The sequence below is a fragment of the Anabrus simplex genome, chromosome 1, assembly GCF_040414725.1.
Source record: "Anabrus simplex isolate iqAnaSimp1 chromosome 1, ASM4041472v1, whole genome shotgun sequence".
NCBI lineage: Eukaryota > Metazoa > Arthropoda > Insecta > Orthoptera > Tettigoniidae > Anabrus > Anabrus simplex.
The window spans coordinates 864917455-864943716 of NC_090265.1; the positions used below are offsets into that span (position 1 = coordinate 864917455).

The 26262-nt window shown below is 40.5% G+C and overlaps 1 protein-coding gene across 1 annotated transcript in view; it reads left to right on the plus strand.

The window, feature by feature from the left end:
- LOC136857656 (plasma membrane ascorbate-dependent reductase CYBRD1) overlaps positions 1–19941 on the plus strand; it is a 199842-nt gene extending 179901 nt beyond the window's left edge. The window contains exon 5 of the mRNA XM_067136481.2: positions 19750–19941. Coding sequence (XP_066992582.2) covers positions 19750–19906 — 157 coding nt within the window. The 3' untranslated portion in view covers positions 19907–19941. The remainder of the gene's footprint in view (positions 1–19749) is intronic.
- Positions 19942–26262: the final 6321 nt, after the last annotated feature.

Here is a 26262-nt window from a genome sequence, read left to right on the forward strand (position 1 = left end):
ATATCATTGATGTGTGAGCACATCTTTTCTTTTTAAATCACCAGGCTGAAATTATTAATAAAACGCTCTCACCTTTTCAACTGTAGTCTCGCTACATAATACCGTGGTGCAATTACAATCCACGCGGATTAATTCAATCATTATTTCAGCGAGCATAATGAAATTCCAAGCCCACGCGTCTATTATTATTTCCACATCGTCTCAACAATTACTGCACATCATAAATCCCACGCAGCGAGAAGCAGTAAAGAATAGTTAACAATAAACCCAGAGAAACATAAACAAACACGCAAGATCACATCTTAGCACAGAGAGCAGCATCTCTGGACCAAAGAATTAACATTCAAAACCAAAGAGAAGCACAGGCATTCGCATAGCCCGAATGAAAATAAACAACTTGGCGGCCTCCAGGTCAACAAACGGCCAGGACGGACACCAAGGCAAAACAAGAATAGCCGTACCCACCACAAGCATGAGGTCCAGAAAAAGATTGATCGATACGTCATCCTTACTCTCCTCTCACAAGCCCACACACGCAAACAAACACATACACACTGTCAGCATCGGCAAATGACACGAGCAGTTGCACCAGTAAATAAGTTGAACACAATCTCGTATAATGTGACTCACCTGATGATAAATATGGGGTCTCATATATGTTAGGGATAGCGTGCACAGCTCAGGCAATTAGCAGCAACATATTAGTGACCTAAGGGTCACGCATAACCCCATCACTTATGCACTCCGTACGACCCGAAATGGATCTCCGAGCGGAGATGCAGGGCACACATTCATACGATGGCAAAGTATTTTACAATGCAGTGCACCAAAATAAATCAATCAGAGACCCAGCCACGAATACAATACTATCACACCAACAACAGACACACAACCCATTCTCGCTCTGAGTACAAGGACGCATCTCAATCAGCTATGCATGATAGTGAAGAATGTCTTACAAACACCGTAAAAGCATGGTTAAAATAAAGATTAACGTACCTGCCATATCAGTAATTAATAAGAAGCAAGGTAGTATGGGTCATGTTTGAATCTGTTATAAACCCACTTATTATATAAGAACGCCGCTCCAATCTGCGAGGACTCCATCTTTATATTCAGCACACATAACAATGCCAAGATTCACTCCAAAGAGATAAGACAAAGGTCTCGCCGAAAGAACGATCTTCCATGCACACGACCGAGGGAGCTGCCCTCTAGGGTACAACCATGGAAATACATAACTCAATTAAGGTGAGGCTGACACAAGTTCTTTGCAATATAGAAAACATCAATTTAATGAACATGCCATATTAGCATGTTTCACCATTAACAAAAGGCAAGGAGGCGAAACTCCAACACTCCTTATAGAAATGACTAAAAACCTAAGTGAGCTCTCGGCCTAAAGATATAGAGGTTAATCCCATACTACAAGAGGATGACTAAAGGAGGAACCTTTAAAGCCGAGACGAGATTTACAAAATTTAGGGTTTGAAAACTTTAGTCACACAATTGCAAGGTTGAATGGGAGACTGCAGAGGGTCACCACTCTTCTTTACCTTACATTACATATTTCCCGGTAGGGAATAGAAACAGAGTCCTCAGACTTCGCCGAAAATCCTATATTTAAACCACCAGTTTACAAAATTGCATTAAAAGAAAAGGTTAAAACCCTCCCCGCAAACTACCCGCAGGCGCTACCACATGCTAGGAAAATTCTGCCATTACCTTGTATCGCTGCAAATTCTTCAAGCAGGCCGCGCCCCTGCCTCCTAGGTCTCCGTCAAGTAACACTCCCAGGCACTGGAGCAATTCAGACAAGACGGCCCTAAAGTGCCCTGCTTATGTACCGTAAGGGGAAGCTTCCCGATTAGATTGAACCACACTTCGCTGATAGGCTGGATTCCTGTACACAACCCCGGTTTTGATTGCTAGAGAACATATTTACAAGCATCTGATCGTTAGATTACAATAGAGGAGGAACCAGCTGAAGTGTTGAAAACTTCGGCATATTAAAAAACACTCTTCAGATAAAGGCTTACTAATAACAAAAATGAATTTCCTAAGTTTTAAGTTCGTTTTTAGTGCGTGAGAGTGAGCTATCAAATCGATGTTAGAGCTATCTAAGTGTAGGAGACGAAATTCTTTGGGAGCTTACAAGTTTCATTTTCAAGCCCTTTATGGTGCTTGTATTTCTTTGGCCAATGCATTCATTCTAAGCATTGTTAGAACTTTTCATATTTTGCTTATGATGGTTGCCCAGTTATACTTCCCCTTGAGTCAATAGAAACTTGATAAACTGCATTCCTTCAGACCATTTACAAATTAAACTGACCAATTAAGGGATGATGTACATGAAATACAGGCATTAGTGTAAGTAACCACCAAACACACACTTTCCACTACTACTACTACTACTACTACTACTACTACTAAAATGCTTTCATTTCTCCCCAGAAGGGGGAAGCGGCCCTCTTAGACGGTGAAAAAGATGCTCGGAGAAGGTGAGGGGGTTGGCGGCCGTGGCCTATACTAGGAACTGCCCCGGTATTCGCCTTAGTGCAGGGGAATGGAAAACCACGTAAAACCACTCTCAGGACAGCCGACGGTTGGGGCCAACCGTGAGGTCCAGCCTTGTTCCGCCTCCCGAATGCAGAGGCGTAGAGCCACGGGAGAGTCGTGGCCACCCCTCCTCTGCTCGGTTGGCCGGTCAAAGTGCAGAGCTGTTAGACCACGGACCAGCCGTGGCCACTTGAGGGCCGAGACCCACTCTGCATCTACCGGCACACTTTCGTTGAAATACAGTATACTGGTGATTCAAATTTAACACAATGATTGATGATGACGTTACATAGATAATAATAGTTTGTACGTAGATACGATAATACGCTTTTGAGCTTTTTTTACCAGAGAACTTTGCTCTGCGTCTTCAAAAGACAATCTCGTCTGTTCACGAGCAAGACTTCTCTAAAAATGAATGAAGGTTTGAATCACTTGAACTTAAGAATGCTTTACCGTTGTCTATAGTAAGTGGTACTCTTGTTCACCACTAGATGGCTCCCTGTGCGCAGTGTGAACCATTTCGTGATGAGAATACGAATTTGAAATAGCCGGAAAGAAATAATAATAGTGAAAGGACAGGAAAGAGAGCTACCTATATAGATCCTTAATGGCTGGCAACCACGTATCACTTAAGTGACAGAGAGTGTCCGTGCTGAAATACGTATTTCCACAGCTTCCCATATAATCCCAGACCTGTAGTGATTATTATGGGCTAGAGCTCGAACATCTGGTCGGCGGATGCAGGGTGAGTCTGGGCCCACAAGTGGCCACGGTGGTCCGTGGTCCGACAGCTCTGCACTCCGACCGGCCAACTGAGCAGAGGAGGGATGGCCACGGCTCTACGCCTCTGAATTCGGGATATGGAGAAGGGCTGGTCCCACCTTCGGCAGTCTTGAAACTTGTTTTCCGTAGTTTTCCATTCACCTGCACTAAGGTGAATACCGAGACAGTTCCTAGTATAGGCAACGAACGCCTACCCCCCCGCCCCCCACTGTCTCCAAGCATCTCCTGGTCCGAGAGAGACGGCGTGACCGTCTAAAAGGCTCGCCTCCTTCTTAAAGGAATATGTTAGTAGTAGTCGAACATCTTGGAACGCGACATCATGACCCCTTTATAGGGCGTGCTCAGCTATTACTGATTTGTCTGGCTGGTTGAGACGGATATTACGTTGGTGTTCCTTGATACGAGTACCAATGGAACCGGAGTGTTTGGCCAATGTATACCTTGCCGCAAGTATAGGGAATTTTGTACACCCCAGGGTGTATTTTGTATGGCTTATTACTAAGAGTGGTGCAGCCTTTGCAAGGCAGACCCTTCAACGATGACGGACACCATGTGAGGCAGACCCTTCAACGATGACGGACACCATGTGTTATAAGTACAATGTACCTTTTAAAAAATAAGGAAACAAGATATTGCACGGAGAAAGTTTATTTTACAGGCAGATAAAAGAATACGTATACATCGCTATTCAACATACTCACTATTCTTATCCAAGCTCTTGTTCCTTTACATCAAGGCATCGATGTTGGTTACGACAGAAATCTGCTTCCAGTTTCTGAAGGCTCGTCATGATGTTCATCCTCGTGCTTCATCAACGATCCGAAGAGATGGAAATCACTGGAGACCTGGTCGGACGGTCATCGTTCAGCTCAGTCGACAAGGTTTGCGTTTTTCTAGGCGAGATAAAGAGACTAGAGCTGTGTTAGTATGTGTCTTTTTTGTTGGGGGGGGGGGGGTGCCGTGAGGCTCCGCCCCGCCTCACAGCCCGTGGTGACCTACCTGTTTGGACAAATGACCGACAAGCGAGTACTAACGCAGGAACATAGCCTAGTACAAGAGTACAGAATAACTTGAGGTGCAAAAGCTAGTCTTCTGCCAGCTACTTCCATCCCTCCGTAAAGGAGAAGTTATGAGAAACCTCCCTAAACCCACCAGGCAATCCCATATCTCCTTTCGGCACTGGTTACCCTGTCGCGGTCATACCAAGACATCCCCGGCGCTAGACCACTGCCGCTCAAGAGCCACTATCACCCCCGGTTCATGGCCGCCTGCAAGGCTTTCAAGGTAGGAAATGGAGAAGATAAAATAAAAAAGAAATTTTGACGCGCGGTCGAGAGAGAATAAATAAATAAGAAGTAGCCTTGCAAACGACCATGCGGATGGCCAGTAATGCGAAAGCTCTTCCCAAAGGAGCTACTTCGTATACCCCCTTCAAAGTAGGATATTATTGCAGCCACCACTTATAAGATTAAGGACGGACCGCATAGAGAATGTGGTGCCGCACCTTTGTTGCCGCAGCGGTGGTGTGATGAATTTTGTTTTAAGAGTAGGCCTACTTAAAACTGGGCAATCATCCTCCGATAACACTAATCAAGTGGGAGGGGGGGGGGCCTTGAGTAGAGGGTATCCGACAATTAGAAAAATGAAGGTATCGGCCAAAGAAAGACAAAGTCCACTATGGACATGAAAATGAAAGACTCCCCAGACCTCGTGACCTAATACCGTCGGGATCTGAAATGAACAAGAGTTGATCAACTGAGGTCGGGTAGGACAGATGAAAGAGAGGAGCCTGGCACAAGCAATGCCAGGGCTCAGCTAAAGACCCCGTGGTCGCCAACCCACGCTCCCAAGTTAAGAGTCCGTGGGGGCCCTTTTAGTCGCCTCTTACGAGAGGCAGGAGATATCATGGGTGTTATTCTACTGCCCCACCCACAAGGCAAGTTAAAGTATATTAAAGTCCGGCTTTGTGTCTATATGGATAGAATGCTTGCCTTTGGTCTGATGGCCCCGGATCAATTTCCAGAATCAACCTCCTCATACTGTTAATTCCCCTGGCTTGGAGACTGGGTGTTTATGACGTCTTCGCCTTTCACTTTATCCTCATTAGGACAGCGACACCACCAAGCCTATACAGATGCCATGCATTATTATTATTATTATTATTATTATTATTATTATTATTATTATTATTATTATTATTATTATTATTATTATTATTATTATTATTATTATTATTATTATTAAATACAAATGCTGAATTTTACAGCGGTCGTACCCATCGTTCACTGGTTTATTAGCTTCCTCGAGAGATCAGTGGTGGTGTCTGACCCATGATCACGGGTTCGATTCCAACCAACAAAGAGAAACTTTAAGTCTGGTAGAAGAGAAATAACTGACATAGCGAGCATTACGTCTGGACTAGGATTCATCTCTGGTCTTCTGGGATAATTCCCTTAATATTAACGTTGTTACTGCTGATTGTTTGACTAGAAACAAACGAATAGTACAGGGCAAGGTATATTGTGGAAATCATATTAAGGAGGTTGTTAAGAAAGGTTACAGATTTCTCCACATGGTTATGATAGTATTTAGTGTTTGTAGTAAGGATGTAAGGAGAGGGCATATCAGTCTCTGGTAAGACCCCAACTAAAGTATGGTTCCAGTGTACGGGATCCTCACAAGGACTACTTGATACAAGAACTGGAAATAATTCAAAGGAAAGCAGCACGATTTGTTCTGGGTGTTTTCCAACAAAGGTGTACTGTTACGAAAATGTTACAAACTTTGGGCTGTGAAGACTTGGGAGTAAGGAGACGAGCTGCTCGGCTATGTGGTATGTTTCGAGCTGTCAGTGGAGAATTCGCGTGGAATGATATGAGTAGACGAATAAGCTTGAGTGGTGTTTTTAAAAGTAGGAAAAAAGTTGGAAGATGAAGCTGGAATTCAAGAGGAAATTGGGGCAAATATTCGTTTATAGGAAGAGGAGTTAGGGTTTGGAATAATTTAGCAAGGGAGATGTTCAATAAATTCCCAAGTTCTTTGCAATTCTTTAAGAAAAGTCTAGGAAAACAACAGATAGGAAATCTGCCACCTGGACGACTACCCTAAATGCAGATCAGTGGTGATTGATTGATTGATTGATTGATTGATTGATTGATTGATTGATTGATTGATTGATTGATTGATTGATTGATTGATTGATTGATTGATTGATTGATTGATTGATTGATTGATCAGTGGCGTATGCTGGGATCAAGACGTGGGCTACCTCTAGACTTAGGTTACCCCATTTCTATGGTTGGTTTAGTGAACGTCAAGCCTTCGGCGTTTTGAGCTGCAGCCAATAGCCAACGGAGAAGCCTGTTGTGTTGTGAAATCTGCTTCACAAGCTACAGCCCTAGCCTCTGCTGCTGCCAATGCTCAACCCCTGATCAGTGGATATGGTAGCCTAAGGTTTAGCAAATTGAAGTCCGGCTTTGTGACTAAATGAATAGAATGCTTACCTTTGGTCCGATGGCTCCGGATCAATTTTCAGAATCAACCTCCTCATACTGTTTTTCCCTGGCTTGGGGACTGGGTGTTTATGACGTCGTCGCCATTCATTTTATCCTCATTAGGACACCACCAAGCCTACACAGATGCCATGCACCATTATTATTATTATTATTATTATTATTATTATTATTATTATTATTATTATTATTATTATTATTATTATTATTATTGTTGTTGTTGTTGTTGTTGTTGTTAAATACAAATGCTGAAATTTACAGCGGTCAGACCCATCGTTCCTCGGGAGATCAGTGGTGGTGTCTGACCTATGATCGCGGGTTCGATTCCAACCAACAAAAGAGAACCTGAACGATTGCATTTCATTTTAGCAGTTGTACCTATAAAAATAAAACTATATTGCTCCTATAACAGCAGCCCTTCAGTGTCTTCCTACAAGGATGTAGAAGGAAACGGGAGTGATGATGATGATGATGATGATGATTGTTGTTTAAAGGGGCCTAACATAAACGGGAGTGAAATACCAGCACTCTGTTATCTATATGATAAAGTAAGAAGTATGAGATGAGGAAGTATATACGATGAGTAATGCATGGTTGATAGCAGTGGCGATCTGACGGACCGAAGCCTAGCACACCTATCCCCCCCCCCCCCCCGGTCCTATCCGATATCCAGCAGCAAGCCGATATGGGGGCGTAGAGGGGAGAGGGACGAGAGTCTGGGCTGCGATATCAGTCTCCGATGCTTAGCTCTCAGAAATACGTGCGACGTTTTTTCTCACTGCTTTCAAGTTTTGAAAATGGAATAATGTGTCAGATGCTTACATTATAATGTGCTTTATACTTCCATCGTTCTCAATTGAGGTTTGGGCTTCACCGATAGCCTTGGTAGCCCTCAGTATACCCCACTGTATAGCTATAAGGTTATAAATGAGTTACTTCCAACAGAAGAAAATAAATTTCGCCACCGGATGGCACAATCGCTGCTATGTAAAAAAAATACTCGGTAACTGATACCCTGTTTCATAGACAGACTAGTTGTGAAGCCGTCAAAGACATTTAGCAGTGGCTCAGAGTAGCGTTCAACAGATCGACGGGATCTAGAAACCCGAATGACGTGTGTCGTGCAGTATTGACCTTGGAGATCAGCAGACGTTATCATAGACATGCTCTCACTTGGCTTAGTATGGGGTATCTGTTTTACATTCAAACCAACGACAAGGTATCTCTGACTTCCTTCAGAAGCTACCTAAAAGAATGTAAACGCAAAATAGCAAGAGGTGGTACTCCCGCTTCCAGTCCACTCATAAAAGAACTCCAAAGTATACTGCGATATTGTCGGTGTTGTGGTCTCAGCCGTGGCTAGACTTTACAACGATATCTTGTGTGCGTCATAGTTTATTTATTAACTCCATGTCACAAGCGTGCTTGAAAGTGGTGCGAGTGTCAAACGGCGTGCAGTTTTACAGTGAAGATCGAGGCTAATGAAAAGTAACATTACACAGATTGTGTTCTTCAGTGAATCGCATGTATTATGTTGAGTAATGTAGAGGATAAGCGCAGGGCACTGAGGTGCAAGAAAAGTGCTAAAGATTTATAACATCACGTTTCTTTTTCAATGTATCATGCCCCTTCCTAAGTGCTTATGTATATATATTGTCAGTTAATGTGTGCGTGTATAAGAAAAAATCATCAAGTGCTAAAAATGAAAATAATAAAAACTGAACAAAAATGTGTGCATTCGCTCCGAGTATTACCTCTGTCTCCCACTTCTCACTTCCCACTTCCCCTCCCTTCTCTCCGCTGACGCACAGCAACAGGCAGCGGCTGGCTCTCTGGCACAGCAAACATGACAAATTCCTCACTTTTAATCGCGCGCCGAAATGTAACAATTTCATTTTCTCGAAAAGAACATTTTCTCCGCCAATCCGATTTGCGCCATCGTTCTTAACATAACACGAAGAACATCCCTGATTTTTTTGTCGGTATAGTTCTGTTTAATCCGGTACTGCAGAAGTGTAACCCTATCAGCCGTGCAGGCTGTGACATAAGATATCGATGGATGATCACTTGATTTTCGCTAAGGGAAAAGTGGTTTCCTTTGAATACTGTGCTCAGATAGCATTTCTACGTTAATACTTCGACTTATTCCGAAATGATTTGCAGTTATAATTAAAATGGATCACTTTACAATTAAATATTTTTGTTACCTAGAGAAATCCTCTTAATGTAAAACAGACGTTCTAGGAGCCCTACTTTGTTATGCTTGTCAATGAAAAACAGGAATGGGTGTATGAACCCGAATTCACTCTGGATCCTAAAAAATTATCCTTAAAAACAGCGTTTTGAGTTAATAGTGCGGGTGATGCACAAGAAGAGCTCCCTTTCCTTGCTGCATTATTAATTGAAATGATGTGCAGTACGATAACTGAAGTCGAATTTATCCTGAGCTAACTGTTGAACTTGTCGTTGACGGGACGATCATTTCGCATGTGCGTAATTGTAATTTTGTTGACCCCTCGTGTAATTCTTGAGATTCTGAGGCATACAGCTGGGTATGTCTCTCCCTATCAGCGGTTTGTCGTAACGTACTGGATTCCTATCTCCCTGGCCCGTTACAATTTCATCATTCTTACATTGCTGCTTGATTTCATCTCTTCATTTCAGCATAAAAACCAAGTATCAAGTTATATTCAAAAAGTACAGACAGAGGTACAAATCCTTTAAAACTTTATCATAATGACTCCATATAGTAATAAATGGTACTGGCCCTTGATTGAACTTTCACACGACTACCACTGATATTTCCCTTATTTTTCAATGTGCTAGAAAGAAGTATAAAACAAAAAAAGGTTTGTAAATGGTTTTCTAAACCTTTGTCATGAAAACTTTCCTGTAAAACGCAGCGTAAAAGAGAGTTTTATGTTTTACGCTCCTTCGGCAGCCCTCTCCCACTAAATTTGTTTGAACAACTTATAGTAAAGATCCTGTTCGCTCTTATCCTAAACTTAAATAACACATTTTATGAAACTTCACGGATACATTTTCCCGTGATGATATAATGGAGAAAAATTTAACAGAACCCAACATAGCCATACACAGTATCTTATCCAGTATAAAATCAAGTATCAGGTTAATATTCAAGAAGTACACACAAAAAGACGATTATATATTTGCATTTACTATTAAATGTAGAAGCATTTTTTTTTTTACTTAGAATGTTAACAGTCATAATCATCTCATCAATTTGTAAAAATAGACAATCGAATCTATAACAAAACATGTGGTTTAAGTGTACGAGAGGGCCAAGAGCCTTATCTTCGTCACTTATACATAAATAAATAAATAAATAAATAAATAAATAAATAAATAAATAAATAAATAAATAAATAAATAAATAAAGTGTTGAAGAATTACATAAAACGCGTTAATAATAATAATAATAATAATAATACAGTCGAAACCGTTTATTGTGACATCGCTTTTAACGATGTATCGGATATAACATCGAAATCTAACGGTCCCGCCTAAATTCTATATAATACTGTATTTAAAATTTCGCTTAGTACGTCATCGCTTATTACGACCTTTCCTATAAAACGGCGTAATTTCATCACATTCTCGGATAAATTGATCGATTATAACGTCCAATTATTATTTTTGTTTGTTACGTGTTTGGGGATTGCTGACAACAATGTAAAGCTTATTTTCAAACACACGTTTTCAGTAAATTGTAGATTTCAAATCATCACTGTGAGGATGTCGCAAAAGAAAGGGAAAGTGTTTTATACTGAAGAAAATTCACACATAATAGGGTCGTTATAAAGTGGGGAAACTATCTTTGTCACCAGGAATTAACTAGATTCGTGTAGGCTGAATATATGTGATTCTCCAGAAGTAAACATCTCGTTTCTAAATATTTCGAATTCCTGGCTGCTTATCGCGAAGGAATTGGATGTATCACACTCAACGATTTCTACAATTTGGAAGGACAGAAAGAACATCCCATTTATTAGCCAAGACCGTGCGACATTATTGATCAATTTACATTGTTGCTACTTTTTTCTTCACTTATTATTTGATATTTTGTTTACATATTATTGCTGTACGCATTGTGTAAACATTACAAGAAAATTCCTCTCAGTCCCACACCACAAATACGGTACTTATTTCAGTATTTTTTTTTTTTTTTAAGTTTTAACTTTATTCTGTTAGTTCATTATTAAGTGTGCAGCCTAAAACTTACAGATATGAAATTTTTAGCAAAACAAAGAAAAGGCCGGTTTGTGCGACTATCGCCTATAACGACCGTTAATTGGTTGTCCCTTCGGTGTCGTTATAACCGGTTTCGACTGCAATAATAATAATAATAATAATAATAATAATAATAATAATAATAATAATAATAATAATAATAATAATAATACCACCGAGCTCAATAGCTGCAGTCGCTTAAGTGCGGCCAGTATCCAGTATTCAAGAGATAGTAGATTCGAACCCCACTGTCGGCAGCCCTGGTTTTCCGTGGTTTCCCATTTTCACACCAGGCAAATGCTGGCCACGGCCGATTCCTTCCAACGCCTAGGCCTATCCTATTCCATCGTCGCCATAAGACCTAACTTTGTCGGTGCGACGTAAAGCCCCTAGCAAATAATAATAATAATAATAATAATAATAATAATAATAATAATAATAATAATAATAATAATAATAATGAATTTGTTTGTAAATTCTGACCCTCCAATTGGAGGCTGCTATGTACAAAGCATACCAAAAATACTACGGATACAGATGTGAAATACAATAAATTAAACAAAATTATAAATTACAAGAAAAAGTTGTTTCTTAAACATAAAACTCACAGACTTAATGCTTATTATCCATGGGACACGATAAATTACGGTCTTTCCTGCGAAGCTCCATACAGATCTGGGGTGGCTCGTGAAGTAGTGCCGGTGTGCCATGGCACCACCAGTAGGCCTATAATAAAGAAAGAATATGAGTTTCTTTTCCTCTCAGGAACAGTTTATGTTACATTTAAATTTCAAAACAATATAATATGTATATCTTATTTTGCCTTCATTTGAACGAGTGCGCAAACTGACATGCGCTCTGGCGGCGCTTGTAGGAGTATGTAAACCAAAACTCACGGGCAGGGCTTCGAAACATAAAACACTGTACAGAAGACTGTTTGGCTCAGTTTGGCTTGGGTCTTAGACTTTTTTGTTAAGGGCCCGTCTTACCTGCGCAGTTCTAAGACGACAGGTAAGACGGACCGTGTGTGGTAGAATTTTCATCCCTGTACCATCTTAGGCTTGGCTCGAAGTGAATCTGGCAGCGCCTGATTTTTCTGTGCGTGTACAGGTAAGTCGGCGAGCAAGTTGGAGCGTGTGTGGGGTCTTCAGACTTAGCGTCAGTTTTAACTAATTGCTCCTACAGTGCAGTTCGCTCGTAGGACATAATGTAGGATTTAAGAATCATGCCTCGAGCGTTTCTAATGGAATTCATACAGCTATACCGTTGTAATCCGTGCTTATGGAAAATCAAAAGTAAAGAGTACACGGTACAGGGTTATTTTTACATGTTTTCCATCAACCGCACCCAGACAATTTGGAAAATTCTATTTTCTTTCAAACTGCTGTCCGATACATATCCATTCATCTTCTTTTGTTGGAAACTGAAACAAAATAAAATTATTATTATTGTTATTATTATTAAATCATGCAACTAAAATATAATTTAACCCAATGTAATTAATTATATTTTTTTGTTTTTAGGTTGGTTGGACGAAAACTGTTAATTTTCACACTCCGTTATATAATTGTTTCTTATTGTACTCTAAGCATACATTATACCTTGTTTTATATTAAATTAACATGAAATACATTTCCTTTTACCTTGTGCAAGAAACTTATAAATACATTTTACTTACTTTGAGATACTGATTCTTGCGCACCTTATATATTGCAGAGCAAGTCTCAGGAATTATTACTCCCAAAGACTGGACTGAAATTGCAGCGGAAAATTTCAGATCTTCGTAACTTCTACCGGTTGCTAGGAAACGAAGTGTGACGTTGAGTCGTTCATGAGGTGTTTTTGCCCGTCTCATTGCACTGTCACTCTTTCTGATATGGGTGCTACCAAGTGAAGAAGGTATAAATACGTTTCACTGTCCATCCTCAAATAATTGTACCAGTCACCTGGTTCAAGAGTTAAATCTTTCATTAAATTTATATGCGACAGTGTATCTCGTTTAAGTAACCAAGCTTTTGCCCATTTTGAACAAGTCCTTTTCTTTTTAGCTTTTGATCTCAAAGCTAATGCTAGAGCGGTGTAAATTAGAAGTTCCTCTAGCATGTTATCCGTGCACGAGTAGCGAAAACTGATCGCAAGTCTGACAGCAAAACGGAGCGTCTGTGTCCTCTTCCGTGTTCCGTCTTACCTCTCATCTTAGAACTGCGCAGGCAAGACGGACAGTAAGACGGACCGTCTATGGGGCCCTTTAAGGGCTGAGAGTGTGCCAGTGCCCGCGTGGCGTAACGCTTCAATTTCATACGCTAGGGTGCAGCATGTACAAGCACAAGTCAAAACTGCTTTTTATTTCAACCCCTGCGAATGCCATAGTACAGCATATGGCAAGCATAACTGCCAGCGTTAGCAATATAGCCATTTTGTCACTGTATCTAATGACTATTATATCTTTTAACAAGATATTCTTCCTTCTCTCACGTTAAAATAGACAGCTAGCGAATTTTTTTAAAAAAATCTTGCATTAGGGACAGAAATAAAGCTTTCTATTTTACGTAATGTAACAACTTGGATTTTTGCAATGAATGTTTCTGTTTCATTAATGTAAGTTGGCGACATAGTTATCTTTACCTACCAGAACGAAAGCACAGAATATCAAGATTAATAACTTATCTGGTGTTTATTTTATATGTTTATGAAAAGCGTCGTCTAATTATTTGTGTGTGCAATCATATAGGGTGCAGCGGATATCCCTTCTAAATTGATATATGTGTGTAAAGTAGCCTTGATGTTGAAAGTAAGGTATTTTGTAAATTTCAGTTTAGCGGCTTTTGATATTGTGATTCAGTGCTTGTGTGCACGCGTTTGTTGACAATAGCTATAGTTATTTATTCCTATGTGAGGCAAGCACGTGTTATTTGCAGTACCGTTCTTATTAATTCATCTGAATTTAGGTTCTGGAACAAACACTTTTGATGAATAGGCCCTACCGTACGCGCACCTTTTAGCGATACATGGACACCCTAGTGCTGAATAGGTCGACCTCGGGTATCTTCGAGATTCTTATTGGCAATCTTTGAAACACAAACTATGAATCGCTGTGTGACATCTGGCGTACACTTTACGTACTAGTACTGTTGTTGTTTACACAGCAAATCCAAGCTATAGAATTCATGCTAGGAACAAGATTCGCATCGAGAAATGTTATATAATGTTATATAAAGTGTGTATGACACAGTTGTTGGCTTAAGATAATAAAGGTTTAGAAAATTCACATCGATCGATCATATTAAAGATTCAATTCAGATTTCATTTTCATTCAGTTGGCAGTATTACCGGAACCGTGAGAGCTCCCTCCTTCCTCCACCCTCCCGTACAAAGAAATATCGCTAAAAGGTGCGCGGACTATACATATGTTTTCATCATTTTTTCCTAGAGAGGTTATTAATTTGTTCAATAAATTTCTTAAAACTGGAATTTTAAGAAACATGCATGTGGATTAAAGAAACTATATTGGGACCTTTCCCACCATCCCCCATAGCTCATGGTACCATGTGCCAACAAAGAGGTGACCCTGTCGGGTCATGAACACATGACACCATGCTCCACGGAAGGCGATGGTCAAGGGACCTTTTCAGCCTGTGACGATTCCCTCTCATTGGGATTGAATAAGTAATCCACTCACATGAGAAGTCAACGCCCTGCGGCCCAGCAAGGTCATTGCTAACTCTCCCGTTCCTAAGATCTGAACCCCGGCTACTCAGAGTCGCAGACCGTCCGCGGCGATAAAAATAAAATATCTTACAACTAACTTAAAGGCATAACATGAACGGAAGAGGTACTGGATGCTAATTATCGGCAAAAAATTTAGGCACGAATAAATTTTCTGAATATTTAATTCACTCCCGTTGAACATATTTACAATCGACAACCTTGAACATCATAGCTAAATTACATCCATTGAAATTTTAATACCAGCCACGGACAACCCCGTCCGGGCTATCACACAAGTGAAATTTTGATCCACATCATTATAAGATTCATTATGTGGTCTATTGACATTACGCTGTTGAATAGTTTAACACAAAAACTATCACCTATTCGGATTAAGCACCTGGGTGTTCACATATAACTTCAAACAACTCGGAGACATTTGAGTTGCGTTTACTACACTCTTGGTTGATAACTTGGTTTCGAGTTTACGGACACGATTATTTTACCTGCTGAGTACGGTAAACACTATTATAATGAACCAAACTTTTTACAAAAATTTATAAGGAAACTATGACCTTACGGATATAAATATTCCCGGGATTAATTCCCAAATTACATATTTAAAACACAGCAAGTTCCACTAATTTACTCTAAGATTAGAGTGGCCACCTACATCGAACATAACACGAGAAATATAATATTTAAAGACATTAAAAAAAATCATAAATGATCAACAACTTCGCGGCGTTACAACCTCTCGCAAAAACATGAAATGCACAAAATTCTAGTTACTGCTAATCACCTCGTTTGAGGACTAACTATACACATCCTAGGGCCTGAACCCGCCACTCAAACGAACTACCAAAGGATTGTTCACGAAGTCTCAATTAAACAAATCAATTAGCATCAAAACAACATCCTATTTATACTATTATCACACCTGGAAGAGAAAACACATATTATAACATTTCCCATACATGGTAACTGAATCTGGATTACCATTAGCCGTCGTTTGTGTGACTGACTCCCTTTTGTCATGTCCGAGGTACGAACGGGAGACCAACAGGTCTCTCGAGTCGGGGAACCTGAAAAATCAAGACCCTATCTATCGCTTCTACATGTGTATGAATTAAGTGTTCCTGCATTCATTCTTTCTTAGCCTTATTAGATTGTGGTAATCGATTAACATAAAACATCTCCTTGAGAAAGACGGCCATGCATTTGTCCTTTAGCAGGCCTGGTTCGGCACGACAAGCGAGCTCCGACCCGACCCGGGGAAGGATGCCATAAATTTCCTTGTCAACCGCCCTCACGCCGGCCACATACTTCTTTCTTTAAAACCCAACATTAGTACGTTTACAAAAGCCTATTCAGTGGGCCAATTTATTCACGCGAACAAAATAACAAATACAAACAGGTGCATAGAATTATGCTCTAACCCGCTCAGGTATTCTTCATCGGACCAATCTCTCAACCTTTGGGCCGTTACATCATTTTACTCTCTCTCTTATATAGGAGTCCGGAGTTCCATCCTCGTGCCTCTCATAGTAAAACTACCACAATCCACGGGCTAGCAAACTAGAGTTTAATAACCTCACAGAATTTACTAATAACAATAGTCGTAATAATCACCATAATAATAATAATAATAATAATAATAATAATAATAATAATAATAATAATAATACGGACTATGTCCCTGACATGAAGTTATAATTCTTTAATAGATCGGCATAAGATTATCCGACCAAACTGATTAATTTAAATGAAATAAAATGAACTACCAAAAAGGTATTTAAGCAATCACAAAATAAAATTTTCTTTAACAGGGGCACTAGCTAGAGTTGGGGGGGTGGACATTTGTACCTCGGTGCCATGACTCTTCACACACATATTGGACAGCAACGCCTTAAGTTATCATGCATAAAATACAACTACTTTACATTAAAACGAGTACTTCATCTATCCAACTTCACAGGATATATGTCAAAGATTCTTGCGTCATCTTAACCTGACTTCTTTCATATATCTCTCCAAGGACGAAGGCTCCTTTATTACCTCAACGAAATTAATTAGCCTTTTCCCCCCGTCTCCTCTGACAGTACTCATAAAACAAGGATATAATCATGCTCGTGCAATAAAGACAACTAGATGGGAAATTCATACTCTATTCCTAATTTGTTGCCTTCCCAAACAACTTTAAAAGGTTAAACTAAAATAAAATACCGACCACTCTAATCACTACTTTAATTATTCAATATAAACTCATCCCATGCTATTCCTATATTCTGACATGGTTTATCTACAGGGAATATCAATATCATAAGATCATAATTTTGTACTCAACATGTTGGTCCGTTGTCCATCGTATGCTGTTCGAGCCCCGAGGGGAGCTGCCTCGGAGGTCTTAGCCCATCATGGTGAAGTGGAAAGTCGCTGGTTCAAGACGTTCCATGATGCTCCTGGAATAATCCATAGCGTTGGGGTTTGAACACTGAAATGACACTGTTTACACTTTTTTCACAAAACTTCCTCCACTCACGTTACAGGCAAATTTTCCTTTCTTCTAACCAGTATGAAAGTTATGAATGTATACGATACCCTGGTACAGGACGTAGCTAGTCTATCCTAATCTGACATATGCAATTCCGAGCTCACAGTTTCATTACCGGAACAGTTTAACCTCCCGCATTACCTCAAGGTGGGCAACTTATGTTTATTCTCAACCCTGTCTGGTATGCTTTGATCAGCGCGCTCCTCACACTACGCTGTTCTGAAGCCCGATAAACGTTGATACAATTTTGTTTATGTGATAACCACTAATTCTTCGTACCCTCACTATTCACTCGCCTGCCGATTACACAGTTTATAACATAGATTATAATTAAGAAGCTCTCTACCTCCACTACGGGGTACCGATTGAAAATTAACGTTCCACGTTCGACAGACGGCAATTCATTGTTTCACCGTTCTCGGTGCGAATTTTATGTCACTCACGATCCTTCGTGTCGCACCGTGATCAAATTATAGATGCGCACATCATATTTACACAGTTCAGATTTTTATTGCAGATTCGCACTGAAATCCGACTGTTCACACTCCCGCTTACAGAACTTTTTCACACAAAGAGAGGGAAATCAGACCAAAAATCGGCCGTGTGGTCACCTCGTAGACTCCTCGTAGACTGGTGACCACCCTCATATGTGCAGGCAAATATAAAGGCTCTCTAGGGTGGGGAATGCTTGGGGAGACATCTCCCTCCTACACATTTCAGTTTTCCAGATCCACAAGGCTTACGAATCTCAGCGATGCGGCAACTTGTGTGGCCAACTACTCCGAAATACACGCTATAATGCGGAACTCAGGATGATCGGTAGATTTGTCGTAATTAATTCCAATACAATCGGGGTGGGGGTAGTACTCGCTATGAGCATTTGGCGACCCTGTAGGCGTGGGTACGCCGTGGTCGTTACGTAATCTTATGAAGGTGCATTTTCGTAGGCGAGATTATTCTACCTTGTTTTTCAATTTTGCCATTCATCCAATATTCCTCTAATTACTCTGCCGTATGTTTTCCGGTTAGTTTAGCCTCTATTGAGCTGGAAATACCCCTGAAATCGCCCCATCGCTTTGGCATCGCTGTGCGTTGGATTTTGTTTTCAATATGGAGTCAGCAAAATTGTATTCTTCTTCCCCTTTTTCCATGATACGCGCGCAGTTCGGGAGTTTTTTTAAGCCACCCCCTGGGAGATCTAGGCGCCTCTATGTCGCGAAGTGTTATGCAATATGACGCTACTGCCAGCCTCCACACAAAGGAAGCTACAAGCCTACTAACTTCTTAAATATATAATTCGAAATAATTATTCCTGTGACTATACGGTCACAATATTAGTTTCTAATTTTATACACCAATACTTCATTAAAATAACGGTCTCGTACAATAGCAGAGTTAAAATAATAATCATGTAACTTATAGCATAGGTAAATAAGCATTGTTTGTACTGGCAACTTTGAAAGATTTGTTTACAAAGTTTACATTTCCTGGCACTTCGTATAGAACAATCACCAGGCGCCAATGGAAAAAACATTTTTTTTCAAAATGCAACGTGATCTGAGAGTACACAGGGCCACTCGCTTGATGAGCGAAACATCAATTGTGTTTCAAAAATAAGGTTCCTAGAAGGAAACCATGATTTAATTTCATCGACTGCAAATGTTAAAAACAATCATCCTTAGGCTTTTTCAATCATGAAATTACCAGCGTTTCGCTCCAGTGTAGCAGTGATCTCATCAGTTGGATTGCTACACCTTTCCAAGACGCTGGCGGCTAGTGCGCTGTTGAGACACCACTGCAAGACTCCTGTGTAGGGCAGTGCAGTGACGGTGCACTAGGCGAAGCATGTGTCGCCACTGGTATAAATGCCTGCCTTTGGCCTTTATATTTAAAAAAGGTTCCTAGAAGGAAACCATAATTTAATTTCATCGATTACAAATGTTTTTATCAATTGTGCTATTTATGCCATTGACATATGTTTCAGATATTACGGATTTTCGGTCATCCGGATCAGACCCAGTCCCGTTTGAACCAGATAAACGGGGTTCTACTGTGCTTCATTCTTATTTCGGATAATAATAATAATAATAATAATAATATCATAGGCCTATGTCCTGCACCTACCTTGGGCGAGCATTTTTAATTTGACGTCATCTGGATGTTTGCTCGTCAATTTCAACAGCAACTTATACGACAGCTAGTAATTACAAGCCGTAAGGAGTCTGTTGTAAAGCTTTCCCTTTTAAATCATGAGATAATTTTTTTTCTTGTCAACTTTATGTTCTGATGCAATTCAACTTTATCATTTTTATTATTTGGTGCAAGGTTTCACGGAGATGTTGAAGGCTTTAGTCGGCTGACTGCTTGGTTTTCTGATTACAGGAGTCCTGAACAGATGGTTCCCATGGGCTACGAACACTTACTATACTCCGTCGGAGCGATTTTCCTCATCTTCATGTACGCTCTAAATATGTTTATTCTTACGCGTAAAGAAATCAACGCAAATAATGTTATGGTCTCGCCTGACTTTACTAGATAGTTTTAAAGTTCCGCTCTGGAAAGTAATAAAACTTGAAAAGGAAATATGTTGAGTGTGTTTCAATCTACTTTTAAACACAGTATGTTACAGATAGTATATATATATGTGTGTGAAGGTAACGATACGACTTTTGGCACTAAACGTCGCTGCAAGTTTTAGAAATATCCACGGTGTGACTTCTTATCAAGAAACATCTCTACGGCAAGAATTTCAAGGGCGTTGCGATTGTTCACAGGCTGGCAAGGCAGTATTATAAACCTTATACTATTTTACTGCACATACCAATATGTGACCGTCTCCAGAAAATCATACCTTAAATTATTTGATAGTAAGCTCACAGGACAAAAGATGAGTCACCCCTGGAGCAAGCATAATTTAACTCCGCCTCTGGACTTGATAATCGCCTGGATTCGGTTGTGCAGGTACGTCACATCCAGGTTAATCCACGCGCTGACGATTTGACCGCCCAATTCCACCAAATTGCGGGGATGGTGATGTAGGCGTTTTATCCGCTGTTCCAACATGTCGCACAGATTGTCGATGGAGTTCAAGTCAGATGATTTTGCAGGCCAATCGAGATGTAATAGGGTGGGGACCAGTCACATATGCGTCCACGCCGATGAACTTCCATATTGTCATCTTGAAAAATCGGGGTAACAGTAGCATACTCATCATGCAGATGATGACTGAAAAACAACACCTGATCATCCAGAATGTTTAAATAAACATGTACATAGGTTAATGTTAGTGGTCATCTCAGTGAGCGAAAATACCCCCAAAACATGACAGACCCACCTCCGGCTTGAACCTGACCTTGCACACATCCAGGATGAAATGCTTCATTTGGCGTTCGGTCCACTCGACGACGTGCATCAGTGGAATACAGGCGAAAACGCGATTCGTCAGACCACGCTACGTTCCGCCAGTCGTCTACTGCCCACGTTCGATGGTTGAAGACGTGCAGCTTTATGTGCCTGTGGAGCAATGGCCTTTGGCGAGGTGATCGACTCCGAATGTTCATTGCATGAAGTTCCAGTCGCAATGTTCTCTCGCTAACAGGTTGGGATGGATCTTCATTCACCAACTGCAGCAATTTACGTCAGGTTTGGAAGCGATTTTGATTCACAAGCCGTGAAACGTGTCTCCGGTCCCTCTCAGTCAGGATCTTTCTCCGACCACAATTTTGACGTCGTGTTTCGTGGCCACGTGTAGTAACTTACACCACTGCTTGTAGACACGTCGAACAGTCCGCTGCGAAACACCAACAAATCCAACAACTTCACGCACCATATGGCTATGGGCACGGACAAACGCGATTGCCGCTTTTTGCCACTCTGTCACATCCTTACATCTACCCATGTCGACATACACTGTCCGCTTGAAAGATCAGGGTCTCACTGATCGCTACGGCCTTATGCTCAGGTGGAGGCAGTGCGCGTGCGGTTGAGCACGGGATTCATTCGCTGCACCATCTGTACAAGCTTAACGATTCATTTATGCCTGCTCACTAAGGTGACTAATTTGTTGTCCGGTGAGCGTACATTTTGAGCATTTCTCGTAAGTTTAACGTTTAGACGGAATGCACAGAATTATTTTTTAAAAGTGTATAACGTATCCGGGGACTTTCCAGTTCACTGACAGTGCCGTCTGATGGTACCGTCATGGAGGTTAATGTTCGTGCTTAAAGATGGCACTGAAATAGATTTTTAAAATGGTTCGCGCCAAATCACGTTGTTTTCCTTATCCTGTATAATCTAATGGTATGGTTTCCTCGAGAGCATCACATATAATTTTAATATGCAACTTCATGCAGACACACGATATAGTAATTCATTAACATGTAGAATCTGAAATAGAACATCCGGCGTATTAGGTCTGATGTCAGACGTGTTTGTTATCAATGAAAGCGGACAGGACAGATAATTGGGCATAAAATCATTTTGTTACCGAACGGTGGGATAATCTAATTACAAGATAATATTATTATTAGAAAAGCGCACGAATGTGCATTACAAAGATCATTGACCGTTTTAGTCTTTGCTATAGTCGCATAGAGATTTGTTGTTGTTTTTACATCTTGTGATGTGATACATGTCACAGAACTGATCACACAGAGAACATTCACATTTTTCATTTGGGTCGTGATAAGACATATTTTTACATATTTTATGGTGGTACCCGTGTACTGCTAGTTTTATTATCACATGTCTTAGCTTCTGGTTGGCGTTCGTCCAATTTCGATCCAACATGGCATCTGTGCTGTAGAACTCTAGCGGAATTTCTTCTCTCTTCTTCCGCCTCTCCGCTAGGTGTGCTTCTACATTCATTGTGGATGGCAGTGGTAGTTTTATCCTCAGTTCTTCAATAAGAAAGGGTTCCCGTGCTAGTTCGTATGTTAGGCGGGAACGCGTGTATTTTGAAATGCCCATTATGGTCTTTAGGAATTTTGCCTTAACTCCTTCTATGGTGGCCAGGTCTCTCTTTGTTAGTCTTTCCCATATCAAGTGGATTCCATAGGTGAGTATTGGTAGGATCGTTGTGTCAAATAGGCGCATAGCTGTTTTTAAGGATAACTGCTGTAGATTGTTGATGTCGTACATGGCTTTCATGGCTGCAATTGCTTTGTCTTTTATGTGTAGTCTGAACGTCCCAGTAGTCTGTAAGGTTATTCCCAGGTATTTGAATGAGTTTACTATTTCCACTTTGCCGTCTTCGTATTCTATGTTGTCGTTTGCTGCGTTTCGTCCGCCTTTCCGAAAGACCATCTGTTGAGTTTTTTTCCAGTTTATTTTCAGGCTGTTATTTCCTGCCCATTCAGCCAGCGCTAAGAAAGCGTGTTGGAGCTCTTCCTTCTTTGTTGACCCTAGGACCATGTCGTCTGCATATATGTAGATCACTGCATCCTTTGCTCTTTCTCTGATTGCTTTTGTTACGTCCGCGGTGGCAATATTGAATAGTATGGGGCTGAGTGGATCACCTTGCAGCACTCCATTAGTTTGGGTGATTTCCTTTGTTTTATGGGTCGCATCATCTATGGTGATCTGGTTGTATGCCAGAATATTTCTTATTAGAGCTGTAAGGGGAGTATTTCCAGCCATAGTTTGGAGTTTTGACATTAGTATATTCCTGTCTATTATGTCGAAGGCTTTTGTATAGTCTATGAAGACTGCATAAAATTTTCCTTTGTGAAGCCGTTGTGCTTCTTCTATGTCACTGAGTAGGTTTTGGATTGCATGCAGGGTTCCTCTTCCTCTTCTAAATCCAAATTGCTCTTCTGGCATTTTGGGGTCTACTTCTTCAACTATCCTGTTGGTTAGGATTCTTGTTAGCAGCTTGAAGATATTGCTTTCTAGAGCGATTCCTCTGTATGAGTTTGGGTCGCTGGTTTCACCTTTCCCTTTATAGAGGGTTATAAATGTTGATTTTCTCCATTCATCGGGAATATTTCCTAATTCTAGGCATTTATTAAACAGTTTGGACCATATTTCTGCTAGATGCTGCGCGGATTCTTTAAGGTGCTCATTATAAAACCCGTCTGGTCCAGCGGCTCTTTTGCATTTTGTAACTTTGATAGTGTCTAACACCTCTGCTTTAGTGATGGGAGGTATCGCTTCAAGCTGGTTGTTGTATTCAATTTCGTACGCCGCCTGTTTCCTTGCATTGTTGAGAATATGAGTGAAGTGCGTTTCCCAGGTTCCTATTTCTACGTTGCTACTTCTTGATGATCTTCTGGGTCTAATGGCTACATATGGGTCTTTTATTGCTTCTTCAGCGGTTTTTTCACCTTCTTTCTCTATGTATTGATTGCGTTTTTGTGTTAGTAGGTTCTTGTAGTATTTTCGTTTTTCGCCATATATTTGTAGATCTTCTGGTTTTGACGTTATCTTGGCTTTATGCAACGCATTTAATGTGATTTTTCTTTCTGTGTAGCACTCCTTGTCGAACCACGGTTGAGCTTTTCTTGTGTTCATTTTGTGGGTTATACTTGCTTTTAGCATATTGTTGATTGTTGCTAGGGCTTTGTTTAAATCACTTTCTTTGATTGCCTCTTCTGCTTCAGTTACATTTCCTAATGCTCTCTCTAGTTCTGCCAAGTTTATCTTTCTGGATACGGTGATTTTTTCATTTGTTGTTATAACTTTCTTTGGAATCTTGAGTGAGAATTTGGTCTGTATGGGGATGTGTTTTCTCAGCGGGGTTACTGGTGAAGTCCACAATCCCTTTTGTTCTAGAATGTGTATATCGTCTCCTTTATGGAATACCAAGTCGACGGTGCTACTTCCATTGTGGGCAAAGTAAGTTTTATGTTTTGGGTCATTCACTAATTTGAAGTTTTCTTCATCAAGAAATGTGAGGACAGCTCTACATTTCATGTCGGGTTTGTCTAGTCTGCAGTTCATATCTCCTGCTAGTATGATATTTTCTTCTGTGTTTGGAATTTTCCTGAAGGAAAGCGTTAGGAGCTCCATTATTTCTTCTATGTCTGTGTTCGGGCTTATATAAATGCCTATTACAGTGAACTTGATTGTTTTTGCAATTATTAGATTTTCTTCTGTATGTAGGGTCTTCATGGGTCCTATCCATGGTTTGTAGTAGATAGATACACCTCCTGATGGCCTTCCTTCTGTTGGTTTCCTTGCTAGGGAGTGGATAGAGTAGAATCCTTGTATGTCTGTATGTTTCGTGAGGAATGTTTCTGTGAGGACTAGTATGTCTGATGTTTGTAAAGCGTTTTCTGGTGCTAGTTTTAGTAGTCCGTTTAGTCCTTCTACATTCCACAGGAGCATGCTTATGGGATTATTCGAGAGATACGCCTTCGTTCCTCCTGGAGAAACGAAATCGAAATCGGCGCACAGTTATTCTTCTTGGCCAGAAGTCAGGATTAGATGTTAATTCTAGACATTCGAATGGGATTCCAACTTTATAGGCTCTGTTTTCTCCTCTTGTTGTGATCTCTTCGCAACTGATGTTTCCTCGGATTCCTTTCTTCCTCAGATAGTTTGTCACCATTTCTGTAGTCGTTTCTTGGTTCAATTTCCCAATAAATAGCCAGGCTTTCTTGTCTGCCGCTTGTAGATCATCTTCTACTGTTCCAGTGCCAATTAATATTTTAGGTGCTGGTTGGCGTTGTTGAGTGCCTTTTAATTTTAGTTGTGACTGCTGCTGTGTATTTCTTTCTTCTTCCGTATCCGCTCTTATTTGTACATTTGTGTTGTTGTCTCTTGGTTGTTGCTTATCGTTTCCTTTTCTTGGGAGTGGGGGGAATTCTTGTTTGGAATCCTTGGAGTCTTTGTTCCTATTGGTTGTTTCATTGGTTTTCATACTTTTTTGTTTGGTCACAGATGGTTCCGGCTCCCCTGTTGAGTATCGGTTGATTGCTTTCTGTACTTTTTGCTCTATGACTGCATCCAGTGTTTGTTGTATATATTCTGTCATTGATTCCACCTTGTGAGTCAGTTCTTCTATCTTTGGGTTATTTACCAGCATGCCCTCTATTTTGGACATGAGTTTCTGGAGTATGTCTTCTTTCTGTTTAATTGCTTGCAGATTTGATTTACAGGTCTTACATATCCATGTTAAGTTGCAGTTACTTTTGCACATTATGTCAAATTCTCCTTGTTTTATTCCAGCGCAGTCTTTGTGATGCCATAATTCACAGGCTCCCTCGCACTGTATTGCTTGTTCGTCCTCTTCAAATCCTTTCTTGCATGCACCGCACTTCTCTTCTCTTTGGTTTTCTGTGCGTTTATTTGGCGACATCTTTGGGCAAGTGCGCACTCTCCGTTTCTTCTAACGGTGTTTACTCTGTGAGTTTTTTAGTCGTCCGTAATCTCTTTGTCTTTGTTTTTGCACTTGTATAAATTGTAGTCTGCTATAGATGTTGTACACCTGATATTGGTTAGTTGACACTCGTGTTAATTTGTCTCTTTTAGGTATCTGATTCTTCTATTTGTCACTTACGGGTTGATTTATTTGGACTATAGGCGAACAACTTCTCTCGCATAAATTTATAACGTCATGGCCATCTATATACACTCCTTGATAACTGGAGAACTATCCACGAGTATTTATAAATTCCAGGATAGCCAGCGGAGTTTTATATATGAAGTTAATATCGATTGCTTCTTGGCGAATACTTCTCAGGCATTCTAGGGCGAAAATTTAAAATGGCGGGTCTAACACAAATCCTCAATAGGCAGTTTTGTTATCCGATAGGCCGTGATTTCCAATTGTAACCGTCACTGTCGATTGTTTACCATGTTCATATCAACAATGGCTCTCAACGGCTTCATGGACCACGGAACGCTATTATGTAACACTAATAAGCTGTATGGCTGGTCATTAAACAAATGTAC